The sequence below is a fragment of the Gigantopelta aegis genome, chromosome 6 (genome assembly GCF_016097555.1).
Source record: "Gigantopelta aegis isolate Gae_Host chromosome 6, Gae_host_genome, whole genome shotgun sequence".
In the NCBI taxonomy this organism is placed as follows: Eukaryota; Metazoa; Mollusca; class Gastropoda; order Neomphalida; family Peltospiridae; genus Gigantopelta; species Gigantopelta aegis.
In genome coordinates this window covers 60,549,279-60,576,991 of record NC_054704.1, presented here as the reverse complement: position 1 = coordinate 60,576,991, position 27,713 = coordinate 60,549,279, and the positions used below count along the sequence as shown (strand labels likewise).

At 35.8% G+C, this 27,713-nt stretch overlaps 1 protein-coding gene across 1 annotated transcript in view; it reads left to right on the top strand.

Annotated features, from left to right (window-relative positions):
• LOC121375412 (phosphatase and actin regulator 4-like) overlaps window positions 1-27,713 on the top strand; it is a 101,259-nt gene that overhangs the window by 48,715 nt on the left and 24,831 nt on the right. Inside the window, exons 4-8 of the mRNA XM_041502850.1 lie at window positions 1,853-2,008; window positions 5,187-5,291; window positions 12,802-13,074; window positions 15,273-15,470; window positions 21,424-21,712. Coding sequence (XP_041358784.1) covers window positions 1,853-2,008; window positions 5,187-5,291; window positions 12,802-13,074; window positions 15,273-15,470; window positions 21,424-21,712 — 1,021 coding nt within the window. The remainder of the gene's footprint in view (window positions 1-1,852; window positions 2,009-5,186; window positions 5,292-12,801; window positions 13,075-15,272; window positions 15,471-21,423; window positions 21,713-27,713) is intronic.

Genomic DNA, 27,713 nt, shown 5'->3' with positions numbered 1-27,713 from the left:
ATAAGTTTAATGATGTAGACCGAGTCACGATGAGTGCTGAACGCAAGATACATCGATCTGTTTGCATTACGGCCAGTTCTGGGCTGAAAAAGTTGAGTCCGCCCAAGCTACCGATTATCCAACGCACAAACCTGTGGAAAGAGAGACGTTTTCAAACTCAACATTTTCGACACAGTCGCGCCCCCTTCCCTCCCCTCCCCTCCACTCCCCTCCACATTACATAGGCATGCTGTTCTGACTGACAGCTACATAAATATAACAGTTTACGTAATTTCCGCCTTTAATAAAAAGACAGGAAATAGTGGAGCTTATTCGATTGTCACCTTCATTACTCAAGTGCGTGCGTGACATCAGCAATAAATTTGTCGACTTCAGTGACAGTAATAAAAGGTTAATTAGTTTTATCAAATTATATTTGAATTAAAATCCTATTTTAGGTCCCTAAATTTAACAGCGACATGTACTACAAATAATTAGCACCAGTGATTTTGGTTCAAGTGTGCAATTTACATATGGATCAATTATTTATATATATGCGTATGTGGGTACAATACAGGCTCATACCTATTATTATCTACGTCATCGAAACGGGAATGGACTCCTGTGTGGGAGTGGATGCGTTTGCACGTATACAATAGGAAAAAAGATGTTGAAAATCACAACTTTTTGGTATCGTACTAAATGAATGGCCCCCTAAAATCGTTTATTTGAGCAATTTCATAAGCATCTCACTTGTAATGGTCACTGCAAACTCTAACTAACAAATATCAGATCGTTATTGACTGCATCGACTTCGACTTCAAAATCGCCACTAAATGGCCATTTTAAAAAAGTTTTCAAAGAAACGGATTCAGACTTTTTCTTCTTTGGAGCAGATGCCATGATGTCAATATTACAATTTTTGGTCGGGTTTGATTTGAGCGTGGTGTCGAACTCTGATTTGGGTTTACTCGCACACTGAGAAGTATGACTAACACTTTAATCCGAATCGGGTGTCGTGATTGTGTTGAAAACTATCTCCAGTAGTTTTATATGAGAAACATTATTATTTGTGTATATATATATATATATATTACATATAGATAAATATTATAATTTTTTTAATCGACATAATAATCATGGGAAACGAAATTTCGGTTCCGTGGTTTTGCCGACACGCTACCGGTAACGATTGTTACCATGAAATCCGATAGCCTGTAATTGTTACACCGGCCAAATTTAACTCAACCCTGTGTGCCCGAATACCTTTGTGACCAAATGTCTTTGTGGGACATGTTCATAAACATACCACAGTGAAACTCACAATTATTTTATATTACAGTATTTTTACAGTTATTCTTTTATTATCCATATAAGTGCTAAAATTAATTAAAGGAAAAAAAATCCACACACTGAGCATGGATATACGTCTCGTTCTCCAGTGATTCACAGTTTGTTTTTGTAGTTTTGTCACAGAATTAATCCCTTATGAAGTCTATAACCATTCTTTGTGCAATGCCCCATCTTCTGAAAAAATATAACCACCTTTCTTGTTCGTACAGTGACATAAGTAATTTTATGCGATCAGTGTCTTCAAAACACACTACTAAACAGCTGTTTACACCAAGAATATTGTGTGTTTAGTACAGAAGCTCCCACATAAGGGGCGACAATTCCTGGGCCAACATTTGTAACGTCAAAAGGGTTGTGCTAATACAACTATTATTTACATATACTAGGAGTTTTATAACTTGTTTATTACTGATCTTAATAAAATAGTAAAATAAAGTGTATATAAAACAACCATGTTTTGATGAAGCCAGTTAGCAAAAATGTGTCAAAATGTTAATAAGTGTTTGTGGTTTTCTTGCAGATGTACGTAGAAATGGTGAAATGAAGTCAGGATCTTTAGGAGCCAACACTCCTCCCCCAGAAAGAAAAAGCAAATTTGCTGCTTTAGGAAAAATATTTAAACCTTGGAAATGGAAGCGGAAGAAAAAAAGTGAAAAAATTGAAAAAACTGTTGTTGGTAAGTAGGGTACCTGTAATTAGTGTTTATGTTTACTGAATTTTATTTATTTATTTTTAAGAGATGAAAACATATGAATGTTTACCTACATGTATGGACTGCTTCCAGAATGTTTGTTGATGTGTAGCTAGTATTGGACATTTTGTACTGAAATATTTGAAATATATTATTGTATACCATATGATCTTTTTTTTTTTACAGTCAGCACCACAAATAACTGTAAACTTTGGGGATTAAATCCAAGTGTGTGCTAGTAACATCTTTCCAATACCAGACTGTTCACGTGCATAAGCATTAATATAATATTACTGTTAGTAGATTTGAAACTACTACCATTTCAGTGGTGTTGTTTTTTTCACCTGTTAATCAAGTCATGCCAAAACTTTGATTTTTCTGTGACATTTAATTAGCAGAATTCTTGTTATTTTGATAGACTGATGAGATAATCTTAATTGCCCAGAAGACACCTATCTATTTAATTGCATATATATCATGGGGCACCAATAATTTAAATTGTAATAGTCTCGCATTTAAAAGTTAAAAGGCGAGATACAGGTACATGCATATATTACTTTTCTGACAGTGGTGGCAGTAGTGGTGACAACATTACCTTTTGCATTTAGCTCAAGGTTTCAAGTTTCATTTTCTAACTAGCCATAAGTCATAGATCAATACAACTTGGTTTATAGTTGCACCTATGATCGATGTTCATCACAATACAAGTGGGAAAAAATAACTTTAAAGTTAGTTTTCTTAATTGAATATTTTTTATTGTTACAATAAGATGAACACAATTATTAGTAACAGCGAATATGCTTATGTTAGGCGAGATATTTAATTCTGTTGAATTCTTGTTTTTGACATAATATGATATAACATATACCATAATAGGGGAATTTGGGTGGCTATGATAAGATTTTTAACTTGCCCAACATTATTTTCAGTCACCAGAGCTAACTGGGCATCCATTAAATGCATACTTTGCGATTTGTAATAAAAAGTTATCACTTGTGGATACTGTAAAACGGGTAATATTTACAAATGTGTAATTATTGCGTTTTTTTGCGTTTTTAATTTAACCGCGAAAATTACACTTACGCAAATAATAAAATCCATTAGAACAAAAAACCAAAAACAATCGTTTACGATTTGTAGAAGTGTTTAATTTATGAACGGCATCATTGGCGTCCTGTGTCGATTAAACTTCTTCGATCGTTAAACATGTTGAAGGGTCAGGTAAACCAACAGTTTCAGGTTTGTTTGCGCTTTTTTTTAACCACTGCAAAATTGAATCTGCCATAACGCTGTTTTTGTGAAGAATGATACATATAGTTGCTTTTTTGAACAGACATTCATCTGGTATTGTTAAGCTGTGAATAAACATTTAGAAATTAGTATAATGAGCCATTTTCAATTGGCCAATCAAAATAAGGGACACAAATGGTTTTGTAAACTTTTGAAAAACGTCATCGACAAGTGACAAAAACAAAAGAGGTGAGATGTTTTTATCAACCGGTGTTTAAACATTAAAACCGGCCTCGGTGGTGTCGTGGTAGGTCATTGGTCTACAGGCTGGTAGGTACTGGGTTTGGATCCCAGTCGAGGCATGGGATTTTTAATCCAGATACCGACTCCAAACCCTGAGTGAGTGCTCCGCAAGGCTCAATGGGTAGGTGTAAACCACTTGCACCGACCAGTGATCCATAACTGGTTCAACAAAGGCCATGGTTTGTGCTATCCTGCCTGTGGAAAGCGCAAATAAAAGATCCCTTGCTGCTAATCGGAAGAGTAGCCCATGTAGTGGTGACAGCGGGTTTCATCTCAAAATCTGTGTGGTCCTTAACATGTCTGACGCCATATAACCGTAAATAAAATGTGTTGAGTGCGTCTTTAAATAAAACATTTCTTTCTTTCTTTAAACATTAAAAGAAGATTACTAGTACAGGTGTTTGTCTTTATTTTCTGGAGAGTTGATTGAACCTCATCCTGGATTACTTTCAATAATTGTATACACAGTGTGGTCGCCTCTGGATAAAAGACATGTGGCTGCAGCACTTAGCGGAGTTGCTCAGAAAGGGATAATATTATGTACACCTCTGTTGATCACTCTAGTGTAGATTTAATGTTATGTACCAAACTATAGTTTTGTACATGTTTAGTAATTTAAAAACCCCCACAAAAAACACATGACACTGCAGAAATTAAAAACTGCGAGCTGCCTGCATTTTTAATATCGCAAAAAATTTCTGCTGCGAATAAAACCAATTTTACAGTAGTTCTATTTCCAGCACTGATTGTATTCACCAGTGACACAAAAAGGATTGGAATATGCCATTAGTACAGTATGACTCCACAGACAAGAGCATCTTTCTGTAAATACTTGTACCAGGCTCACTGATTATCTTATTTTATTAGGAGTTGCTGCATAAACAAATGAAGTAAAAATCATCAGTTACAACCAATTAAATTTGCTAATATGAACAAAATATCAGATGGGAGTCTGTGGACACAAAAGACAGAATTACCATTTTGATCATGTGACCCCAAATAAGTGTTTTTTTCAAGTACACAGTAAAGGCTGTTAAAAACTGTTAAATTATGTAACTGTCATAAGCTACTGAAGTTTTTTGTCAGTTGCATTTTGGTACACACTGCTGCTTTTTTTCTTTGATGTTCAGTGTGCAGACTGATCAATTTTTTTCAGGGTGTGAAAAAAGTGTGCATTTTGAAATAGCAGAGCTGGGTGCTGTAAAATATAGTAGGATGTGGGAAAATAAAGATGGGCGCAGAAATATAAAGGGGGTGGCAGAACATGAAAGGGGAGTCACCTCGCTTAAATGGAGCAGCGAGAACACTAAGTTTCTGCATAAACATTCCGAGTGGTATGCATGGTTATTGCACACTTTCGATGTTTGACAGCTGATAGTCCTGAATGCTGTCAATCAAAACATCAAAAGTGTGCAATAACCATGCATACCACAAGTAAGTTTATGTGATAACTGACTTGTACCACATCCCTAAGTGACGCTGCGTGATGCGGTAAGGTCTTTCTTAGTAAGAGGTGGGGTTTAAAACAGGCAGTTATACAGATTTATTGCACACTTTTTTCAGTAGAAAAATAACCTAAACACAGTACAATTACAAATTAAACTAAATCCATTTTTTTTTGTTCTTTTAGAAATAGAGCGTAAGATTTCTATGCGAACCAGTAGAGAAGAATTAATACGTAAAGGAGTATTAAAGGAACAGGATGATAGCCAGCAAAATCATTTACCAAAGATAGGTGAGTACTGTATAATTTGTTTTCATCAAAATATCTATCAGTTTACATTATTTTATAACTTGGAGAGTCGACTTATAGAGGTATCAGAAAATTACATCAAAAATAATAATTTTGGGGAATGTATTGCAAGTTTTTATTGTTGAATTATCCCAGTGTTTATACTCAAATGAGTTAATTTGCCAATTTATTTTTATAACTTTCATTTTTTGGCATTAGATCAGTTTTGGTTATAAAATGGGACATGAAAAGACAGTCCACTTAATTAAAATAACAACCATCACTAATAGCAAAACTGTAAAAAATGCTAAGCATCTGTCACCTCTGTTTATTCTGCAATCTGAGGCCTTATTCCCAGAGTTTGCATTGCGTATTCGCAATTGACTATGTATGTGGCTGTTATGGGCATGCAGCATTTGTGTTTAGTGATATTCATGAAGCACATTCAGAGTCCACGTAGCCATTTCACACGTTGCGAGCATGCAACAGTTACCTTGTGGGGAAAAGGAGGACTTGAAATGCCTAAACTGTAAGTTAAGATCACCCAAGATGTCAGTTGCGAAAGTCGGGAAGTCTAAATCACAAGTTTGTACGTGTGTTTTACATTTATAACATAGAATACATCTTCTTAAAAAGCTTGTTAGTATTGAGGAGACCTTTGATATCAAATGTGCTCATATGCTGTTACACTGCAATGCAAAAGTGATTAATATGAGTGTTTCGGTGAATAAAGATTACCACAATATAGTCAGATTGTTTTAGGATACATGTACACTGTACATTAGTTGGATACGTGTAAGTTGCCTTCGCCGAGTTAAATGACAACATCGTTGGTAGCATTCTCAGAGTTTCAGGTAGTCTGTATAAAATAGTGGGACATATTTCAGGGGCCTGAAAATAAAAATTAGCTATGGTCCTTATATTTATATTCATATTGTTCTTTTAGGCATCCCAAAAGCTTGACTATATGTACATGTAGGTCTAATCATGCCTCGAAGAATAAGACTAGATTTAGAAAATACAGCTTGTTTTCTCATTGTGACATTTACAATCACACAAAATATTAACTGGTTATGCCCATTGTAAAAAATATTTTAAGCATTTCTTTACAGTGGTCATATATGTACACTGTATCAAGTTTCTTATACTTGTAAAATGTTTTAATTTTTAATAATAAAATTGAAAACTAAAAACGTTTGACAAAAATAATTTATACTGGATCGGTGAATATAGGCCATATGTAAGGGTCATTTGTACATACCTAGTTGGTCAATTAAAATCTTTTGTCATACATATTATGCAGTCACAGTTTAATATCATCATGTTAGCGAAAATGTGATTATAATTGGCTGCATCCACTTTATTTTTTGACACCTGAGGCCTAAAATATTAAGTATTTTGATGGATATTGTTAACAACCTATAGTCCTTCCCAGCCTCCATGAACATTGGTTTTTGTAAATAACTGTTTTGGGAATAACAAAAAAAAACCCCAAAAACACTATTTTTTAGAGCAATTTAGAAAACAATTGGCTTAGAAATAAATAACTTGTAGTAAATATCATTGTAAGAGAAAGGACTATAGATCAACATACTGATACCATATCACTATAATATTTAGTTGCCCTGCATCCATAAATAATAAAATTCAATTTTAATTTGCTCAACAAAAACACGTACACATTTTTATCGTATTTGCAATCTTTAACTACAACCATTCCAAAATTTAGTAACCTGAAGATAGAAATGGTTTTTATTATATTTGTGATCACTAACTTTTATTGTTTATGTAGTTTTCAGTCGAACTTACCTAACCATGAGTAGTGATCTTTTATTAATGTTAGTTGTTCTTTCTTCTTTTTATAAGAAACAAATAAAAATAAGTTATTTATTTTGGGATTTGCCTGAAATTATATACAATGGAAGTGGTCAGGTTCTTCGAAACGATTACATCTTGCATGATAAATTGAGTGTACACTGACTTTATGAAAATGAAACTTGATTATCGTGACACACCTGTTTTCGAGAAAGAAAAAAATTGATAAGTATTGTAAACATGACCGTGTGCATGAAACATAAAATTGGAAAAAATGCTTTGACAAAAAGTCATCTTGGTCGAGTTTGTAGTATCTTTTTCTGCAGATGTCAGATTTCGTTTTATAAGTTTGTTTTGTTTAACAACACCACTAGAGGACATTTATAAATTAATCATCAGCTATTGAATGTCAAACATTTGGTAATTCATGTCAGATTCCGGTTTTACCAGTTTGGCAGTTCAGGAAATATTTTGTTTGCCAATTGACATTTTCATTAGCCCATGGTGAACTGGTGATTGGCTGGTGTGAGCATAATCTTTCAGTACCCCTCCCCCCCCCACCCCCTGAAAAAAGGGTGTTTTTTTTTTGGGTGTTATACAAGTTACATGTACATGTATGTGCTAAACATGTAAGTAGTTAGCAACAACTGAAAACACTTCTTCTGATAATATATAGAATGTGCCGACAAAATATAGTATATTTTATATATATAAATATAGTAAAACATGTAGTTTGTTAAGTCTTGTTTCAGAAAATAACAGAATATTGTTATTTGTTTATATCATTATTGTTATTAATCAGGTATTATCAGAGACCATTAGTGTTCACTATTATACAATATAGTTCTAACAGGATTTATTAATTATTATCATTTAAAAAACATGCAGTTTTAAATGTCAAATCTAATTTTGATTAATTTCTTTGAGATCTTTTACTTGAATGAAGAACCCCCCCCCAAACCCCCCCCAAAAAAGCTAGAACAAAAAAACAACAACAAAGAAACAACCTCACAACAACAAACAAAAACAAAACAAAAACCAGGTTGATTTCTTTTATACAGCTTGCATGAAGTTAATGAGAACCATAGATTACACACACACATCTTGCCATCTTGACTGCATATACCTTGTATACAATCTAATCCTGCTGTACGTATTGTAGCCAAAATGTTGGCTTCCTGCCATACTATCCATAGTCATATTTGGTCTGGAGTTGGTTTCTTACCCATCCCACACTACCTGGCATGTGATGATAAACACCAGCATTAGTGCTTTGATACAGCATGTATGCAGGTAGCTTCTGTTTGTTCGCCGTCTCCCCACCTGATGATGGATCAATAGGTGTGTGACGATGATGTGTCTAACAGGTAAAGCCCAGGTGATGCCATAGCTTTGTGTTATGTGGATGAGTGTTACTGTGGTCAGTGTTGTCTTACTCTCTGTTAGTCCGGGGTGAACATTTCCCTCATAAATGAACTGGAATGAGTTGGACGTACATAATACCTGTAGTATTTTTTGACGACAGTAGTTAATGTAGAGAAGTGTTGTTTTTGTGACAATGGAAAAAAATAGTGAGGTGTTCAAATTATTATTTTTTTTATTATTATTATTATTTTTTTTTATCACCTGTACATGGTTTTTTTTGTTTTTGTTAATGACTAATTACACCGGAGAGCAGTAACTGAAAAACGCGCCAAGGTTAGGGTTGGGGAAATAGAACTAGTGCTTTTTAGTAGATCTAATTACACTGAGTGTGTATAAGTATTTTTATGGATGCATGTGCAGAATCCAGTGGGAGGATGCTGGGGTGCGCATATGCAATCATGCACATACTTACTCGGCAATTGAAAGACTGTCTGACATAATACTTAGATCTTGGAAGTCGGGCAAAGAATTGGGTTTCTTTGAACAACTTATATGAAACAAAACATTTTCTCAGACACAAAGAGATGATTTACAAGATACACTGTTGTTATGGGACTTGCAGTAATGATATTAGATACCCAGATAGGCCAGGAATGACAGATGTACTCTATTCTTCATAAACTTTTTAAAATCCATAACACAGCTCGATTTATTGTCATCTGCTGGTCATTCATTTGTATGGCTTTTCTTCACAATTCGGGGCAGGACGTAGCCCAGTGGTACAGCGTTCACTCGATGTGCGGTCAGTGTGGGATCGATCCCCGTCCATGGGCCCATTGGGCTAGTTCTCATTCCAGCCAGTGCACCATGACTGGTTTATCAAAGGCCATGGTATGTACTACCCTGTCTGTGGGATGGTGCATATAAAAGATCCTTTGCTGCTAATCGGAAAGAGTAGTCCATGAAGTGGCGACAGCGGGTTTCCTCTCTCAATATCTGTATGGTCCTTAATCATATGTCTGATGCCATATAACCATAAATAAAATGTGTTGAGTGTGTCGTTAAATAAAACATGTCTTTCTTTCTTTCTTTCTTTCTTCACAGTTCATAAGCATTTTCACCAACAATAAAGTTTAAACAGTATCTTAATAGAAAACTTAATAATCCCTTAAAACCATTAATTATATATTTGATGTCACATACCCAAACTGCAATATTGTTTCAGTATTGTATTCACATTTTTGCCATTTACAGGTACCTTCAATGTTGATGGTAAATACATAAATCACTCAATATAAACTACATTTGTGACAAGTAATAAATTTAATTAGGTAAATTACTGTTTTGTCAACAACAACAAGAAAATAATAACAATAATAAAAAAAAAAAAAAAAATAGACCTACATGACTCAATAGAAAAACATTTCCGAAATTTATCTGTTAAATCCGGAAACAAAATTTCATTTCTTTTCTTCTTGTTCTTTTTTTGTTGTTGTAAAAACTAGAATTCTTTGTAAGTGTTTGTTAATACTTTTTTTTTAAAGTTTGGTATTTAATTTAAAAAAAAAATTTTTTTTATATTGCCGACCTTCGATCAAGAATTTGCCCAATTAATTCCGTCAGTAATTGTCCTAAATAATGTTATTTCGCACCGGGAACATCGTTTTCCATTAATTTAATCACAGTAATATAACCATGCATTGTACATAACCGACATGCTTCATACATGATATTTATAAAGGTGAAACAAAAGCGTGTGTCCCGTACGTATAATATCCACAGGTTAACACTCGGTTTGATCACATTATTTTTCTTATTAATTTAGCAATTATCAAATGTCACAGATTCGGACATCATTCTAATAATGCTTGATCTTATTTAAAAGGGATTTAATCAAAGTCATATTATTTAATGCAATAATACAGAGCACTCTATTTGTAACATTCCTTTATAATAGCGAAAAAACAAGCTTGCCTGACATACAGGTCTTTTGCTTACTCATTCTGTGACAGAGAATTGGCGGATCCCTATTAATTTACGTACAAATAATAATGGTCAGACACCTTGAATGAGTTTGGGACCTATTGTATTCCCCAAGCAACAGGGATATTTATAAAACCATTCCCAAACATGTTCAGTAAATTCTGTGGGGCATTTGGAAAGTGTGATAATTTATTTATTCTCCACACGCTGTAATTTAACATTAAATATGACTATTCACTGCACAATCAGTGAGACGAGTTACAAAGACACCAAAGTATGTGTATGATTTTAATGTCGCACACAGTAAAAGTAAAACCATGTGGATAATGTAGTGTTGTTTCAGTGTCGCTGTCTATTCTAAGTCATTACTGTTATTCAGATGTAATTACCATGTTACTATGATTGTATTTAATTGAGGGTAATAAACAAATTACCAGTTATTTTTAAATTTATGTCCCAAGTGAAAGTACATTTAGTGATAAATGAAAATTATTTCACTTGAGACACAAATAATAAATTTAGTAATAATTGTAACCAAGTTTGTTATTCTATTTACATACCCATTTAATCTTAATATAGTAATAAATAGAGATTATTATACAAGCTTGTGTGTTGTACTGATTTTACGAAACGAGTGTCACAATTTTTGTATTGCCCGAGCGAGAGCGAGGGTAATACATGAATCCTGACACGTGTTTCATAAACTCAGTATGACTCAAACGCGAGTGTAATAATTTCTTTATTATCCATATTATTGTTGTTGTTTTCTTTATGAATAACAAGCTTCAACTCAAAATGTTTCAGCCACAACTAGAAGGAGACGACTAAATGACGTCAAATTTCAAATGCACAGTCTGAGCTAGGACTGGAGAAGCAACGTCATGTTATGACGTCGCTTCCCAAAATTACGTCATTACACTTGTTATTACATGTGTGCTTCGTATGATTATTATTAACTCTGTCATGTTGAACCATATGGATAATAAAGACTATTCTGACCATGCAATAAAAACAATATTTTATTGAATATATGTGTAATACAAAATCTCATGTGCATAGTTGCATTTTCACTTGAATGACATGATGTACCTACATGTAACTTGGATGCTCAGCTGTATCACACAATAACAGTAAGGGTTCAAGGGGTACAGGCTATTTATATAGGTGTCCAGGCAAAATGTAGACAAAACTTTCAAAGCCCTGGATGCAGATGTATCAATTAATGTCATCCATTTACAGTAAATTAGTTTCTAATTTCTATCTTCTTCAGTAGTAGTTAAATGTTCCTTTGACTTGACATGTTAACACATGGTCAGATACAGAGCGTGAGGTTCAAAACATTGCAATAATTTTTAGTATTTCTTGTATTGAGGTGTGTTTAATCCGTTCACATGTAATGATGTAACTTAAATCTTGTTTAAACATACTGGTTAATGGTTGGAATATTCTTCTAATATTGTTATTTGGATCACACTTTGTACATAAAGTTAAATATGTAGTTTATACTATATGCATAATTATGGGTAGAACTGGTATCAGGGCTACATGTACTTAAGCCACCTTGTTTGTAAGCTCATAGGATTAAAATAAAGTTAAAGTTTGTTTTAGAGCACATTGAGATGTGATTTATTAATCATCGGCTATTGAAGGTAAAACATTTGGTAATTTTTACATATACTCTTAGAGAGGAAACCCACTACATTGTTCCGTTAGTAGCAAGTGATCTTTAAAAGCCTAAATCACATTAGATGACACGACTCGACTGGACAGTACAGTATAAGACTTACTTTTAGTCAGCATGATGAAAGAGATTGTGCATACTAGTATTACAATGTGTGTGTTTTCGATTGTACTTAACTCGCTTGTAATATAAATGATGTCTCACGGGAACTCATTTAGTATTCACTATGTTCTTCTCTTCAGTGTTCTACACAGGACTATTCAAATACGGTTGTTGTTTTTTTGTTTTGTTTTTTTACATTTTTATCCTCCATTAGGCCTTTTTGTGTTGATGTATGCATAAAGATGTATTTTAAAAGATCTACTTGGATTTTAGCTGACCTACAGGTTACAGTTTACATAAGATCAACTATGTTAGTGACTCTTCATCTGTAATTGTAAATGGGTGTGATACATTGAATTTAGTTACACATGACTGTTTACCTATTTACAATGGAACTATGCTTGTAATGTAAGCTTGTAGCTTACTGAAAGGTAAACTGACAGTTTGTTTGTGAAGGACATACGTTAATACCAGTGAAGTGTCAAAACAATCCTCACGAGTGAGCTACAATAGAATAATAATGCATCATGTTGGTTTAACATTGTATATGACTTGTTTTCATTACAGAAAGTGTAGAGGAATCTGCAGAAGAAAAACTGGACGAAGCAGGTGCAAATGTGTCATGCAGCACACACATAGAGGCCCAACCCACACCTAACCCAGTTACATTATCCAGTGTTGTTGCCATGACCACTGCAGATGACAGCCTCACTGTGTCAGCAAGCACACCAGCTACAGAAGCGATGACAATGTTTTCATCATTTCAAACACCTACAATGACAACTGTGGCTGATATTTCACCTCACCCCTCTACTAGTATTAATACCTCCACTTCCACAGGTACATTGTAGGCTCTACAGTTTTTGAGTTATAAGTGCAACAAGTATTTAACTGTTGCTGGTGACAGTTAGGGACATTTGTTTTATGAACCGAATGAATGATAACCATTTTGCAAATTATGATGGTTCTAGCTGCATACAATGTGTGCATTTTATATCAATGAACAATAACATCTAGACTGAGATTAACACAAAAGACTAGATGTATTCTACTGATGGTTTGGTAAAATAAAGTATTGTTATTCTGTGTGTATGTGTATGTCCAGGCACAACCAACAGACATTGAAACTGGGGGACTGGCCTCGATGGCGTCATGGTTAGGCTATCGGTCTACAGGCTGGTAGGTACTGGGTTCGGATCCCAGTTGAGGCATGGGATTTTTAATCCAGATACCGACTCCAAACCCTGAGTGAGTGCTCTGCAAGGCTCAATGGGTAGGTGTAAAACCACTTGCACCGACCAGTGATCCATAACTGGTTCAACAAAGGCCATGGTTTGTGCTATCCTGCCTGTGGGAAGTGCAAATAAAAGATCCCTTGCTGCTAATCGGAAAGAGTAGCCCATGTAGTGCGACAGCGGGTTTCCTCTCAAAATCTGTGTGGTCCTTAACCATATGTCTGACGCCATATAACCGTAAATAAAATGTGTTGAGTGCGTCGTTAAATAAAACATTTAAAACTTTGAAACTGGGGATTTGTTTTAGGATTCCGTCAAGTTGTAAAATGATTCATTACATATATTTTGGGATTCCATCTGATAATCTTACGCTTCTGACCCAAAACCTGGCATTTGTGGAAGCATGGAATCCTGCTAAATTGACAGCCTGACAAATACTTCTCACAGCTGGTCATCAACAATGTGTATGTATGATCTACATTGTTCATGAATCCTAGACCTTTCTTACTTTCAATTTCATTGTAGTCCTTGTAGTTCTCAATGGAGTTATTTTACAATTTGTTTAAGTATAGCTATTAAATTCTACTCCCATATTACTATTGACATTAAAAAAAGAAGGAAAAAATCCCACTTTCAATTCAAGTTAAAGAAAGGTCCACCAGCCACAAATATAATGCCTACTTGGTAATTTAAAGTTTATTTAATAATATTCAGAAAACACAGGAACAATATTATATTGTCATGAAAACAACTATTTTAAATATATGCAAAATAACTAAATGTGTACTAAAGTAGCCTGTGCAACTCTTTTCAACCAGCAAGTGAATGAGTTTATGTTGTTATTATTCTGTTACTTAAGACTACAAAATAATACACTTTTTGTTTCAACGTTTTGTTTTCTTTGGTTGCAATGTGGGTAAATATACAGGGGTGCAAAAAGTACTTGCCCGCTCGCCAAATGCGAGTTAAAAAATTCAACTACCAGTCCGATGGGTGATCTCCTTTTTTTTCCTGATAAAATTATTATTAATTTTTATTTTGTATTAAATCCACGACTGCATCAGGCATGCCAAAATTTCAAACCATTCAAACAAACGGTTCAGAACGATGATGAATTACACAGCAATACATGTATCGCATTGACAATAGACAATGGAAACAGAGCTGGTCAAAGGTCAATACTTGCTAGAAATAGCTTATTAACATTGAAAGTATGTTGCTGGTGTGTTTTAAATATCTTGTTCTCTTAAATACTTGCGGTATGTCACTTAAATTTTGTAAATCTATATAAAAGAAATGTGAAAAAATTAATTTCAAAATATTATTTTTTGTATTGATTTGTCAATCAAACTGTGGGACTTGACTTCGTTTGCCACATGATATTGATCACTTGCCAAGGGTCCTTAATAATATACCATTTGAAGTGGAGAAAGTGTATATTATAATATTGTTAAACAGTAATATTGCCGTATAGTCTGGTGGACTAATATATGTAATTGATCTATATAAGAAGAAGAAGTTGTTTTGTTTAAAACCACTAGAACACATTGATTGATTCTCTCAGGGCTGTTCCTATATATGAAGAATTACAAATTACAAATACAAATATGATAGATGGTTTGTTTTTCCTGGTCATGATATCCATTTAGGACTGCAAGATTGGTTTGGAATGTTAAATTTTTTGTTGAGCAGTCTTAAATAATTATTAATAGTTTTTAATATAATTGAGTTCTAGACAATTCTGTATTGTTACAAGTAATATTTGATGTTGCTATTAATCATCTGTGCTTAATGTTTTTACAGTAACGTCAACACAATCACGACCAGTGATAGTACCTCCCGTTGTACCTCCTGTAATGCCACCGCCTCCACTGGAGATTCCTCCACAGACGATAACTTTATCTTCAGCACTACCGCCACCTCAAGTCACAACTGACAGTGTTCAGTTGGAGAAAGGTGCTGTGCAGTTCAGTGATAGTGTTCACCAAATTGACACAGGTGGTAAGTATTGTAACAACATTTTTTAAAAGTTGTGCTATTGGTTAAAAATCAGACACTTTGATTTGTCATGCCAGGATCATTAAGAATATTAAACCCTTTCGTACCTTCTAACAGTCACTGTTTTTATTTATTTCCTCATCTTAGCACTGACAGGATTCCTATTCATTCTTTTATCAGTCTGGTATTTAGAGAATACTTATTGACATATTCAGGTGATAGTGCTTATCTTGTGTGAGGGTAATGATGTTCTTCTACCTGCTGGTAGGTACTGGGTTCAGATCCCAGTCACGGCATGGGATTTTTAATCCAGATACTGACTCCAAACCCTGAGTGAGTGCTCTGCAAGGCTCAATGGGTAGGTGTAAACCACTTGCACCGACCAGTGATCTATAACTGGTTCAACAAAGGCCATGGTTTGTGCTGTCCTGCCTGTTGGAAGTGCAGATAAAAGATCCCTTGCTGCCTGTCGTAAAAGAGTAGCCTATGTGGCAACAGCGGGTTTCCTCTAAAAAACAGTGTCAGAATGACCATATGTTTGATGTCCAATAGCCGATGATAAGATAAAAAATCAAGGTGCTCTAGTGGCATCATTAAATAAAACAAACTTCTTTTTTGGGATGTTCTCCTTTGCGAGCCTTTGACAAGTGAAAGAAAACACATCGCCTTGATCCATAGCTGATGGAATAAGCACACCACCCTTTGGAATTGGTTCCCAACACTTTATGGTTAACAACACACTCGTTTTGGGCCTAAAATTAGTATTGCCACACTGACCATACGATTTGACAGGCCATGCATTGACATTCACACCATTACCACATGAAAAGTACTTTTGGGTTTTCTTACATATCATAATGTCACAGGACTAAAACACTCAACAAGACGTCACAAAAAAATAGAGATCTTTGTAGGGAAAGATTAATAGTTTCTGGCACTCATCCTTTTGTAGATGGGTTTTCTGACACGAGTCTCAAGAAATCAATCCTTGGAGCGAGCTTTATTTTCTTAAGACAAGTGTCAGAAAAGCCATCTACAAAAGGACGAGTGCCAGAAATATTTTCTAGTTCTTATAATTTTAGTATAATAATTATAAAATTTACTGCATTTTTTTTTTGTACCTTGACATCACGACCCTTCTCTTAGCTGATATATAAATATTACATCAAAAGAAGGAATGCGTGCAACAGTGTGTGATTTTGAGGCGAATCCGGGAGCCCAGGGCTCGCAAAAATCATGTCGGACTCTATGGCTTGCCTTGTATACGGACCCGCATGGCTCTTAAATATAATTTGTACAAATGAAATTGAATTTTCTAAATGACACATGCAACTAGTGGCGTAGCCAGGGGGGGCCCCTCCCCAATCCCTGGAATTTTTTACCTTTTCTCTTATTAATAACATTAAAAAAGGTTCCTGTGTCATATCCCACTACACAGGTGCCCCCCCCCCCCCCCCCCCCCCCCCCCCCAATACAAAATCCTGTCTACGCCACTGCATGCAACATATTTTAAAAGCCGGGAATCATGATTTCATGGTGCCATAATATGTCTATTTTCGCTTTTCATCAGTGGAAACTTAGTAGTCTTGATAACCCACTCGATGCTTTCCAGTCTGTTGGTGGTGAGCTGTCAAGATTTGTAAACAAGGAGTCCTTATGGCACTTTAATTTTTGAAACCAAAATCACACACTGCAATGCAATGTTACATATTATGAGACATTACATAAAGCCTTTGATTATGGAATGACATAATGAACAGGTAGCAACGGCCGTCTACCTCCTAAATCACAAGACCAGTTAACCAATGAAAAGGATGAATTAACGTCTAGGGGACATGTGCGAGACAGTTTTTCTAGTACGGCTTTTTGTCACCTTTTTACCATTTGAATGAACTAGAAAGCAGAATCTCTCTGTCCATATGGGAATCTAAAAAAAATTAATATATCAAATACTTGTCTAAACTGGAGGAAAGAAGAAAAATATGATCTTTTAAAAATATATGTATAAACTTCTCCTTTGAATCAAAGAATATGGTCTATATTTCATCTTCTCATATATTTTCACGAGCTGCAGAATTTTTCAGTGTAGAAACTATCCTTATAATTTTTTCTTAAACAAAAAAAAATACCAGACATTCTCAAATTTTTCAAATTTGATTTGTCATAATTAATGTAGTATTATATTTGGTTATCATGTAACTCAAACAAGTTTAGTTAAATTTATTTTTGTTTAACAACACCACTAGAGTACATAGATTTATTAATCATCAGTTATTGGATGTCAAACATTTGGTAATTTTGACTTAAGTAGTCATACAGGCCCTAATTTAGAATTGAAAAAGTAGAAGTGACTTCTCCCTTCCCAGAAAAAAAAGGGGAGCAGTTTGATGAAAATAGGCAAAGTGAACATTTATCAGTAGATCTTGGAACGTTTTGCCAGTTAACATGTTCAATCAGAAAAATTCCAAATTTTATACTCGGTTCTAATCATAATTTATTGATATAAAATACTACTTCCGGTAATAACATTTAAACAACACTGTTTTATGTTTCATTCAAAACGTGATATTACTGAGTAGTTTATAATGTACTGTTAAAGTATTAATTAGTATTTTCGGGTATTACTGAAATGAATGTGGCCAAGGATTAACAATGCTCAACTGGTCACAGCACACGGTGCGACATGCGGCACTTTGAAAAACAATAGCCTGGTTTCCGGGTGTATCTGAAGAATGGCAGCATTAGACTGTGACATGTATTTAAAATCTTCACAACAAAAACTGGCATGGATATTAACAGTTGTTGGTTGATTTTGATAATAAATTGAATAAGGTAAAACAGTATTGCATCAAATCAATCGTACATTACAGTGCACAGAAACCATTTCTCATTAATAGGCTGGTTCATGATTAATCAAGGATACAGTCTGGTGCCCAAGTAAAAACACTGTCCGACATATGGCGACAAGGTGCCAATTGATCTATAAACAATCAGGGTCTTGACGTCTCTTGGTTGACTTCGTTTTTGGAATTGGACTAGGTCCAGAATATTATGGCGACTTCGACTTCTCACTACTGCTAATAACTCGGCGACTTGAGCCGACTTTTGGCGAAAACAATGCTCATTTCGCCAGCAAGATTAGGGACTGGTCATAGAGGGGAAACCCACTAGAATTTTTCCATTAGTAGCAAGGGATCTTTGATATGCACCATCCCACAGACAGGATAGCACATACCACGACCTTTGATGTACCAGTCGTGGTGCAAACAAGTTTAGAAGTAACAGTTTATGATAATAGTCATTCCTATTCCATTTTTGTCCTCATCTGTCAAACAAATGGAAAATATAATAGTATGGTTACCAGGGCTCATCCTGTCCATTGTTAAATTAGCCAATTGAAATATTTTTTACAAAGTGGCTACATTTATCTTTGACTAATAAAATACAATGAACTCTGTCTAAACCTGCAGTGCTGGAGTGTCGTTGAACATTCATTAATTCATTCTGTCTAAACTGGATTCACTTGGGACCAATGAAATATGTCAGTTTAGATCGATTTCGTCCAGTTATTTCTTGTGATATAGTGATGAGAAAAAACCCAATGTAAATAAAATACCATATTCACCAAACTTTGAACTATGTGTAAGACATCTGTGAAAGCTTGCTTCTGTGATTAGTATATATTTGAAAGATATTTGCGTTTCTGAAAACAAATGAAAATAAAGATAAACAAAATATGATGTATCATCACATGTATCAACTGTTCTCATTGGATGTATGTAAGTGGAAGTCGTACTGTGTATCGGAATATTCCAATCATTTGGAATACTTCGGCCTATTTCTATTTGTAATCAGCCACGGTGTTCCGAATTATCACAAATTTGCAGAATGGGTGGGTGAGGTGTATTGCTTTTGTAGCAATCTCGCAAATTAATTGCAACCAGTGTCAAAATAAAATGATATTGCTATGTTTATTTACTTGTTTACTTACTAGTAACTCCCTGTTATATTTAATTATCAGTTTTACAGGGGTGCAAAAAGTACTTGCCCGCTCGCCAAATGCGAGTAAACATTCTGACAGACAAGTTAAAAAATGCAGCTACCAGTTCAACAGGCGATCTATCTTTTTCTTATTGATTGCATTATAATTTTATTTATTTATTTTGCATTGAATCCGTGTCTCCATATCAGCCATGCAATAATTCCAAACCATTCAAACAGAAGGATGTCATACATGCACCACATTGCCAATAGAAGACTTCGGAGTTCAGAACTGCGCAAGCGCGACATTCCGGAAACAGGTTGTAGTAAAAACAGAACCATGCCAAAACGGCTCCAAATGAAAATGGAACCAAATTGGACAAAACGGAACCTAGCGTTGGCTGAAACGGCACCACATTCTGTGACTATATGGCTAAAACAGAACCCCCCAAAATGTATGGCTAAAACGGTATCATTACACACGACGATAATATCTTCAATAAAACAACAGCTATATTAATCATTTTTTATTTTGTTTTATATGTTGGAGATAGAAGTATTAATGAAGTATTAGCAGTTAGCTAGAAGTCCTTGAAATGCAATCAAATGAAATGCTGTTACAGCTTAATTAAAAAAAAGTATCATTCTCGCTGACGTCAATGAAACGTCAAAAGAACAGTGATTAATAATAACTGTTTGACAGTGGTGATTATATAGTGATAGTCGTAAAGTTAGTCTGTGAGAATCGTTAGGAATTAATTATTAACGAGTAGTTAAAACTTCAAAATGACTGATTAAATTAATATTTGTTTGATGATTATTAGTGGTAAACTAATGGGACTAAAATGAAATGTAAGGATGGTTAGTATAATTATAAATAGGCCCATAACCGGGGTGGGGAGATCGGGATTGAGAGTTTTGTTGAAATGAAAAAAACTAAATTGGATTTTACATATAAAAGTCCTTGTCCCCAAACGACCAGGATAACATAGCTGGGATTGTTACCCGTCGGACTCCTCAGTCACCAAATCAGTTATAGCGGTATTGTTAAACATAAAGATCCCTTGCTGTTATTTGAAAAGATAGTCATGTGGCGACAGCGGATTTCATCTGCGACCAAGTGTTGATATAACTGTGCGTTTGACATCTAATAACCGCTGATTAGTAGTCAATGTGTTCCAGAAGGCTTAAATTTGTTAAAATGTTTGCCATGTATCATTTATTATAAATACATTGGTACGACTAAAAACAAATGGTTTCTTTTTGTGGCTCTGTGACCAGGCCATTTTACATGCATACCACAACTTAATGCAACTTGTTAATGTATATTTCGCAACAAAAGTTAGAGTATTATTCTCGAGTGTAACCGGCGTCATTATATATATATAACTTATTATAAGGGTTTTTATATATATATATATATAAATTTGTGGACCCCCCCTATCTACGGCTCCGTGCCTTCAACGCTTGTGTTTGACGAGTTCCGTCTACATGAAATTTTGATCCCCCCTTCTAAACATGCTGACTACGGGCCTGTATAAATGATAGTGAAACATGAACAGATATTAATTTTATTGTTGAATATTATTATTAGTTTGGTGACATTTACATTTTAACAATTAATTTATGCTAATTTCTGAGGAGAGCAGTGAAGATTTAACAAACGCCAATCACTGCTACATTGACCGTTCTTTTGTCCTTGAATTTGCATCCGAAATCTGGAATAGACAGCATCCAGTTTAGGCAGATTTTATTCATAATAAATTAACAGTAGCTGGACGGGACTTTAAAACTGCCAGGTTTACACAGAAATCTGGTTTAGACAGATGCAGGTTGGGACAGAGTCCACCGTATTCCTTAAATTAAACACATTGTAATAATTTTCAAAAAAATACTATATTTATCAGAAAATTGGGCCCTGGTATACTTGTCTGAAGTAAATCTGAATTGAAATTCCTAAATATCTTTAACATAGATGATAATGAAGATGAACCTGCTACAAAAAGCCTGTTTGAGGCAATCCCAGCATCAGAACCTGATCTCAGAAAGCTTCCCAAAAAGAGTGCTCTCAAGATGAAGAATGGCGAGGCCTCCCCCATACCAACAAGCACTGCATCGATCTCTGACCTGCCCACATCTAGTCTGAAGCGACCTGTTGAAACAGTTGCCATGATGCATCCTGCTGTTGTGCAGACCACTCCAAGGAGTTCTCCACAGCTGACACCCAATGGCAGATTAATAGCTCGGCCCCGGGTGACAGTCAGGTAAATACCTTGGGTTTTAAAACTATTATGATTATTATTTCATTTAACCTTCTGACTACTGGATTAATGTTTGACAAAAATCATGATTTATAATTTTCACTCACATATTTTTACTTAAATTATTTATAAATACATAAAATAATGTTCATATGTGAATCTGTAAATATTATTTTTGTGGGTTTTTCTAATTTTTATATTTAAGATAAGTTATATTATATACTGTGATATTTTAGATTGCTAGCACAAATATACTATATAACCTGAGTCATAACTACTGCAGAATTATCTTCCCTTGCTGGATGTATATTAGTACATCTGCACATGGGTAGACCATCAATCTTGTCTTCAATTCTGCAGTCGTCCATGTGTAGATGTGTTTCACAGTGTGCTTTGAATTTTTTTTTATTGATTTTACGTGCTTATAAATTGTAACATTCTATATTTGTGTTCTCATTTATTCCCATTATTACTACTTCATATGAGGTCATTTAGGGGTGGTTATCTCAGGTTTAAGATATCCGGTGAGAAGGGCTGGTGTTCTAAAAAAAAATCCCGCGTTTTGATATGCATTTGCTTTGCCACTCATGGTCATTTGAGAGGCAATGTGACATCTGTTCCGTGTGGTCTACCATGTTCAGGAAGCAGACCCGAGATGCTGAGAGAAAGCGAGAGCATGCAGAGAGAAGTGTGGAGGCGACTTCCTTCAGCCCGACTTACCAGCAGTTGATAAGTTGGGGAGCACTTCCAAGGGTATGAGGAAGGGTATTAGGGGCAAAGGCACTTCTTCCTCCCATCAAAGCCCTGGTGATGTCGGTAAACATGGAACTTCGGAAGCAGGGAAGTCGTTTCCTGGGTCTTAATCGGCTCCGACTGTGGACATTAGTTTGCCTGTCAGTGAAGGCAGTGCCCATTGTGGCTGCAACTGTGGCACCAGTGTTTGTAGAGGGAGATTCTGTTGTGATGTTCATGACAGTTCCTTCCAGTTTAGATTCCCATAGTTGAGATGGATGCCAGGTTCCCGATCCCTTGAGCGAATCCTAATGTGGTGCGCAGAACTTTGCGCAATGCTCCGGTTCATATTTCTACGAATATCCGGAAGGGCCGGTTGAGCCGGCACCAATAGTCCTGTTGTCTGCTTCTGCAGGGATACAGGAGACTGTGGCATTCTTAGGGGCTCCTGGTCCTACCCCGATGGTCAATCATTATGTGTACGATTGGGGTAGAGGTTCTAGGAGGTATCCCCTGTCTGTATTGGCTGAGACTTGTACTCAGGGCCTGATGGCTACTGGCCAACCCCAGGGGCAGCAAAGAGGAGCCATTGAAGCTCTTTTTGAGAGAAGTTGGGCACATTTTCTTGCTCTGAAGCAACGCTCAATAGTGCGCATGCTTCATGTGTTTGGCCACCTCGAATCACTGGCCACAATGAATGTGCAGTTCAGACGGTTCAAGAGACCACTCCAATGGCACTTGTCCCGAGTGTGGGATGGTTTCAATTAGGATTTCGTGATACCTTTGGTATCTTGGTTCGTACAACTGATCCAAGAGTGCCTGGTGGACAAGTATTTGTCTCAGGTCGTCCCCTTACACCCACATTCTCCTGAGTTGGTCCTGTTCACTGATGCTTCCCTTGAGGGGTTTGGCATCTTTTGTATCAACATCTGTCAGGAGTGTGGACTGCCTCTGAGAGGAGTCACCACATCAACCTGTTGGAGATGTAAGCGGTTCATCGCGCTTGTCTCCATTTCCAGAACATAATTCGAAATCATTAAATTTTGTTGAGATTGGATAACATGTCAGTTGTTGCAAACCTCAATCGGTGGGGAGGCACAAGTTGCAAGGCTTTGGAGATCCTAGAGTTGTGTGATGGTTTGGGAGTTATGTTGTCTGCCAAACACATTCCTTCTTCAGTTAACAGCTTGGCGGATGCCTTGAGTCGCATTTCAACTGTCCAAACAGTGGATGTTGCACAGAGAAGTTACTTACAGAGTTCTCCAGTCCACAGCTTGATATGTTTGTCACACGACTGAACAAGTTACCAGTGTTTGTGTTGCCACTTCCCGACACACTAACGCTGGAGTACGACATGCTGAGCATAGACTGGATGGGTTTGGATTTTTTTACGCCTTCCCACCTCCGGTTATGCTTGGCCAGATGGCAGCCTTGTTGCATAATGCTCATAGCCATAATTTGGGCAGTTCAAACTTTGTTTCCTCAGCTCCTGTCACGTTTAGTGTAGGAACTGGTGCGCCTACCATTGATACTGGATGTGCTAAGCCAGACCTTGAAGCAAACTGCATGGCATCTGAAGCCATAGGTTATCCAGTTTCATGCGTGGAGGTTGTCAGGGATTTTCCTGTGAGACAGAGGCTTTTTTTATCAGATTGCTCAGCGTGTCTCCTCCACGAAGTGCCAGTCTACTGAGAGGGTCTACCAGTGATACTGGAGTGCTCGGGTTCATTGAGAGGGACATGGATCCCTTGTCACCTACTGTTTATGATGTAGCAGAGTACTTTCTGGCTCTTGTACAGGAAAGGAAGCTGAATGTTCAAACAGTGAGAAGTCATTGTTCATCCATTTTCACTACTCTAAGGCAGAGTGGACATCAGGATTTCTCAACGAATCTCGTGCTGCATGACTTACTCAAGTCATTGCAGAGCACAGTTGAGAGGCCTTCCTTTTTATCCTACTTTTTTATGTGCTCAAAGGCAAGACTTACAAGCCTTTGAAATTCGCCAGTCTCTACCATGTGACATAGAAGACTGTTTCTTGTCTCACTAGCGGTGTGTTATCGTATTAGAGAGATTCATGTTTTGTTTGCATGACTTGGTGTATTACAACACGGATTTGTCTGTTAAATTATGGACTGATCCTATTTTCATGGCTAAGGAAAGGAAAGGAAATGTTTTATTTAACGACACACTCAACACATTTTATTTACGGTTATATGGCGTTGAATTTCGTGGCTAAGAACCAGGGGCCTAATTCACAAAGGACTCTTAGGCTCTGCTAGACAACAAAGCATCCTCTTTGCAAGTCTTTTAGCATTGCACTGCGAGATCGCAAAGTTGCGAGAGTTTAGTGAATTAGGCCCCTGGTGACAGGAGAACAGTTTTCTATAGCAATCATTCAGTTTGTCTTGTACGCCTCCTTTGGATAATTCAGATAGACTTCGCTGTCCGGTCAGGGCTATGAAGTAATATTTAGAGAATACTAGAAACCTCCATCATGGGACGAAGAGTCTTTTTATCTTGTTTATGAACCAAGCAGGAGAATGCTTTGTCTCGATAGATTGCTGCAGCCATCAAACTGGCATGTGAAAAGGTGGGTGATAATGTTCTTCAGAATTTCTCCATTAGGCCTCATGAGATTCAGGCGATTTCTGCTTCCCCTAATTTCTTGTTTAAAATACCAGTTGCTGGTCATTCTAATGTTGGTAGTAGTCCAAACTCAATTTTATCTCCCAATAATTTTGTTTGTGCAAAAACCATATAGATAGGAAGTAAAATGAAGTTTGAATTACTATAAGCATTATGACTAACGTATTAGTGTGTAATGTTAGTTATTGAAGAGGCTCTATTACTTGGAAATGTCTTACAATGCCTATACTCAGGACAATCACTGTAATGGGATATTATGACAGTGTGCTCTTTTATTGTATTAGCTTATTCTTTATTTCGATGAACGAGCACCTCCTCTTCAGTGGCCTCTAACTGTCAATTCCTGAAATACAACGACAAAACCAGAAGCAGTTTTGTCATTTTAAGCATGTTTCAAAAACAACAAAACATACATAATGTTTGCATAATTAATAACTCGATAATATAAAACTCGATAAAATAATTCCTTAGCTAAAACCGGAAATTTTATATCCATTAAAATAACTCTAAGACAGTTAAATTCAAAGGTGTTTGAAGCACCCCCTTCCCTTCACTCAACTATGAAACAGGTCTCTAGTCTTGAATGTCGAATTAATAACTACCCCTCCCCTTAGTTGATTAAATAATGATTTGAAACATGCTTTGCATGTCAATAAGGTTGTCATTAAATAATATTAAGTACTCAGTTGCTACCTAACTTGCACTATTCCCCTTTATTATATAATTTCAGATAAAACTTTATGTTCTCCAAGATAGTATTTTTAGTATTTAAGCTCTGGGCTTAAATATGGAAAATCCTGGTACAGTTCTTTTGTATTCCAATTTACAGTCTTTCAGAATCATAGAACAAAATGGTCATAATTAAATTTCCGTTACATTCATTACAACATAATGTCATCCCATTGGTCCAGATGTAGCAACGGGACTTTGTTCATTTCTCGATGAATCTGGGGGCGGACGTAGCCCAGTGGTAAAAGCACTCGCTTGATGCACAGTCAGTTTAGGATCGATCCCCATTGGTGGCCCCATTGATGTAACAAAGGCTGTGGTATGCACTATTCTGTCTGTGGGATGGTGCATATAAAAGATCCCTTGCTTCTAACTGAAAAAAGAGTAGCCCATGAAGTGGAGACTGGGTTTCCTCTCTCATCTGTGTGGTCCTTAACCATATATCTTACACCATATAACCGTAAATAAAATGTGTTGAGTGTGTCGTTAATTAAAGCATTTCCTTCCTTCCTTCTCGATTGGTGTAAAAATTACATTGTCAGGGAACGTCATATCGGATGATGTCATTTTATTTGGGCAAGTTGTCTTTATTGAGCATTATTGTTTATGGACCAAAAAGAATTCAAAATAAAGTGTTAAGTATGAACAAAAAACATCATCCGCAAACTTAAGTTTAGAAATATGCTGAACCTAACATCTGATATGTATAAAAGGTCCCTGACAGTGGGAATGACAAATATTGGGGGTCAGTGTATGGCAACCTCCATAAAACATGGTCACCTACTATTAGCACAATTGGCAGAGCAGATAACAAAAATGACCTTTCAACTGGTAATACAAGCATGAAACTTTGCACAGTTGATCTCTTTGGGGAGTTCTTTAAATCCAATCCATGCTTGACTTGAAATGTCAATATGGCTGTCATTTGTGGCGGCCAATTTTTCCAACCATTTTCTCATCGCGTGAGAGCCAGAAGGACGTAAGTGAATCAAAATTAATTTTTAAAAAGCTGAGATAATGAAGGAAAACTTTTTCTTGATCAGTAGTTAAGATGTTGAATTTGTTTTAATGACAATGACAATGAAAGCTGAACATATTTACGATTTCTTTGTATATTTGCGGTATTTATAGCATATTAGGTGTTTTACTTATTTGCGTAAATAGTTGTAGTTACGACAATTATTCATGATTAAATTAAATGTGTCATTTATGACCAACAGTATATCAAGTAAATTTAAATATTCTGAAAGAACCACCAATTCTAAAACATTTCAGTTTTGCAAATCACATATTTATTTTTAAAAAGGAGAAAGCTTGTAAATAGAAAATATTTAGAAGCAAACATTCAAAAAGGAATACAAGTAGAAGTACGTTTTAATAAAATCACCGCTTAAACAAAATATTATGTGAAAAAAGTTAAATTTTACTTTTGTTAATAACAATACGATAAATAAAATCACCAATTGAACAAAATAATAATGTGAAAAAAACTAATCTGACTCGTGAAAGCCTTGTTTTCTTTGACCCACCCCTGATTTTGTGTGCAGGGTTTTTGCCAGAGGGTAAAATGGGTATGGTACCATAACCAAATATTTTTGCAGATTTTTTTTTTTAAGTTATCTTTTTGACAAAATTAATTACTCTTATCATTTCTATATGATTTTCTTAATCCTAACCCTAAACTTAACCCATTTTCTTTCTGAGGAAGGACCCCCCATATCTCTGTTGACTGTGGTTGCATTCAATTCCATAGAGCCATACTCAAACATTTCTGTCTAGCAGAAACACTGTGGTGGTTGTGCTCCATGTTCGTTGTTTGATGATGGTGCATCAGAATCAGACGACTTGTCCATACAAAACCTCTTTTTCTAGGCAAGTATTCATTCCTGATGAGT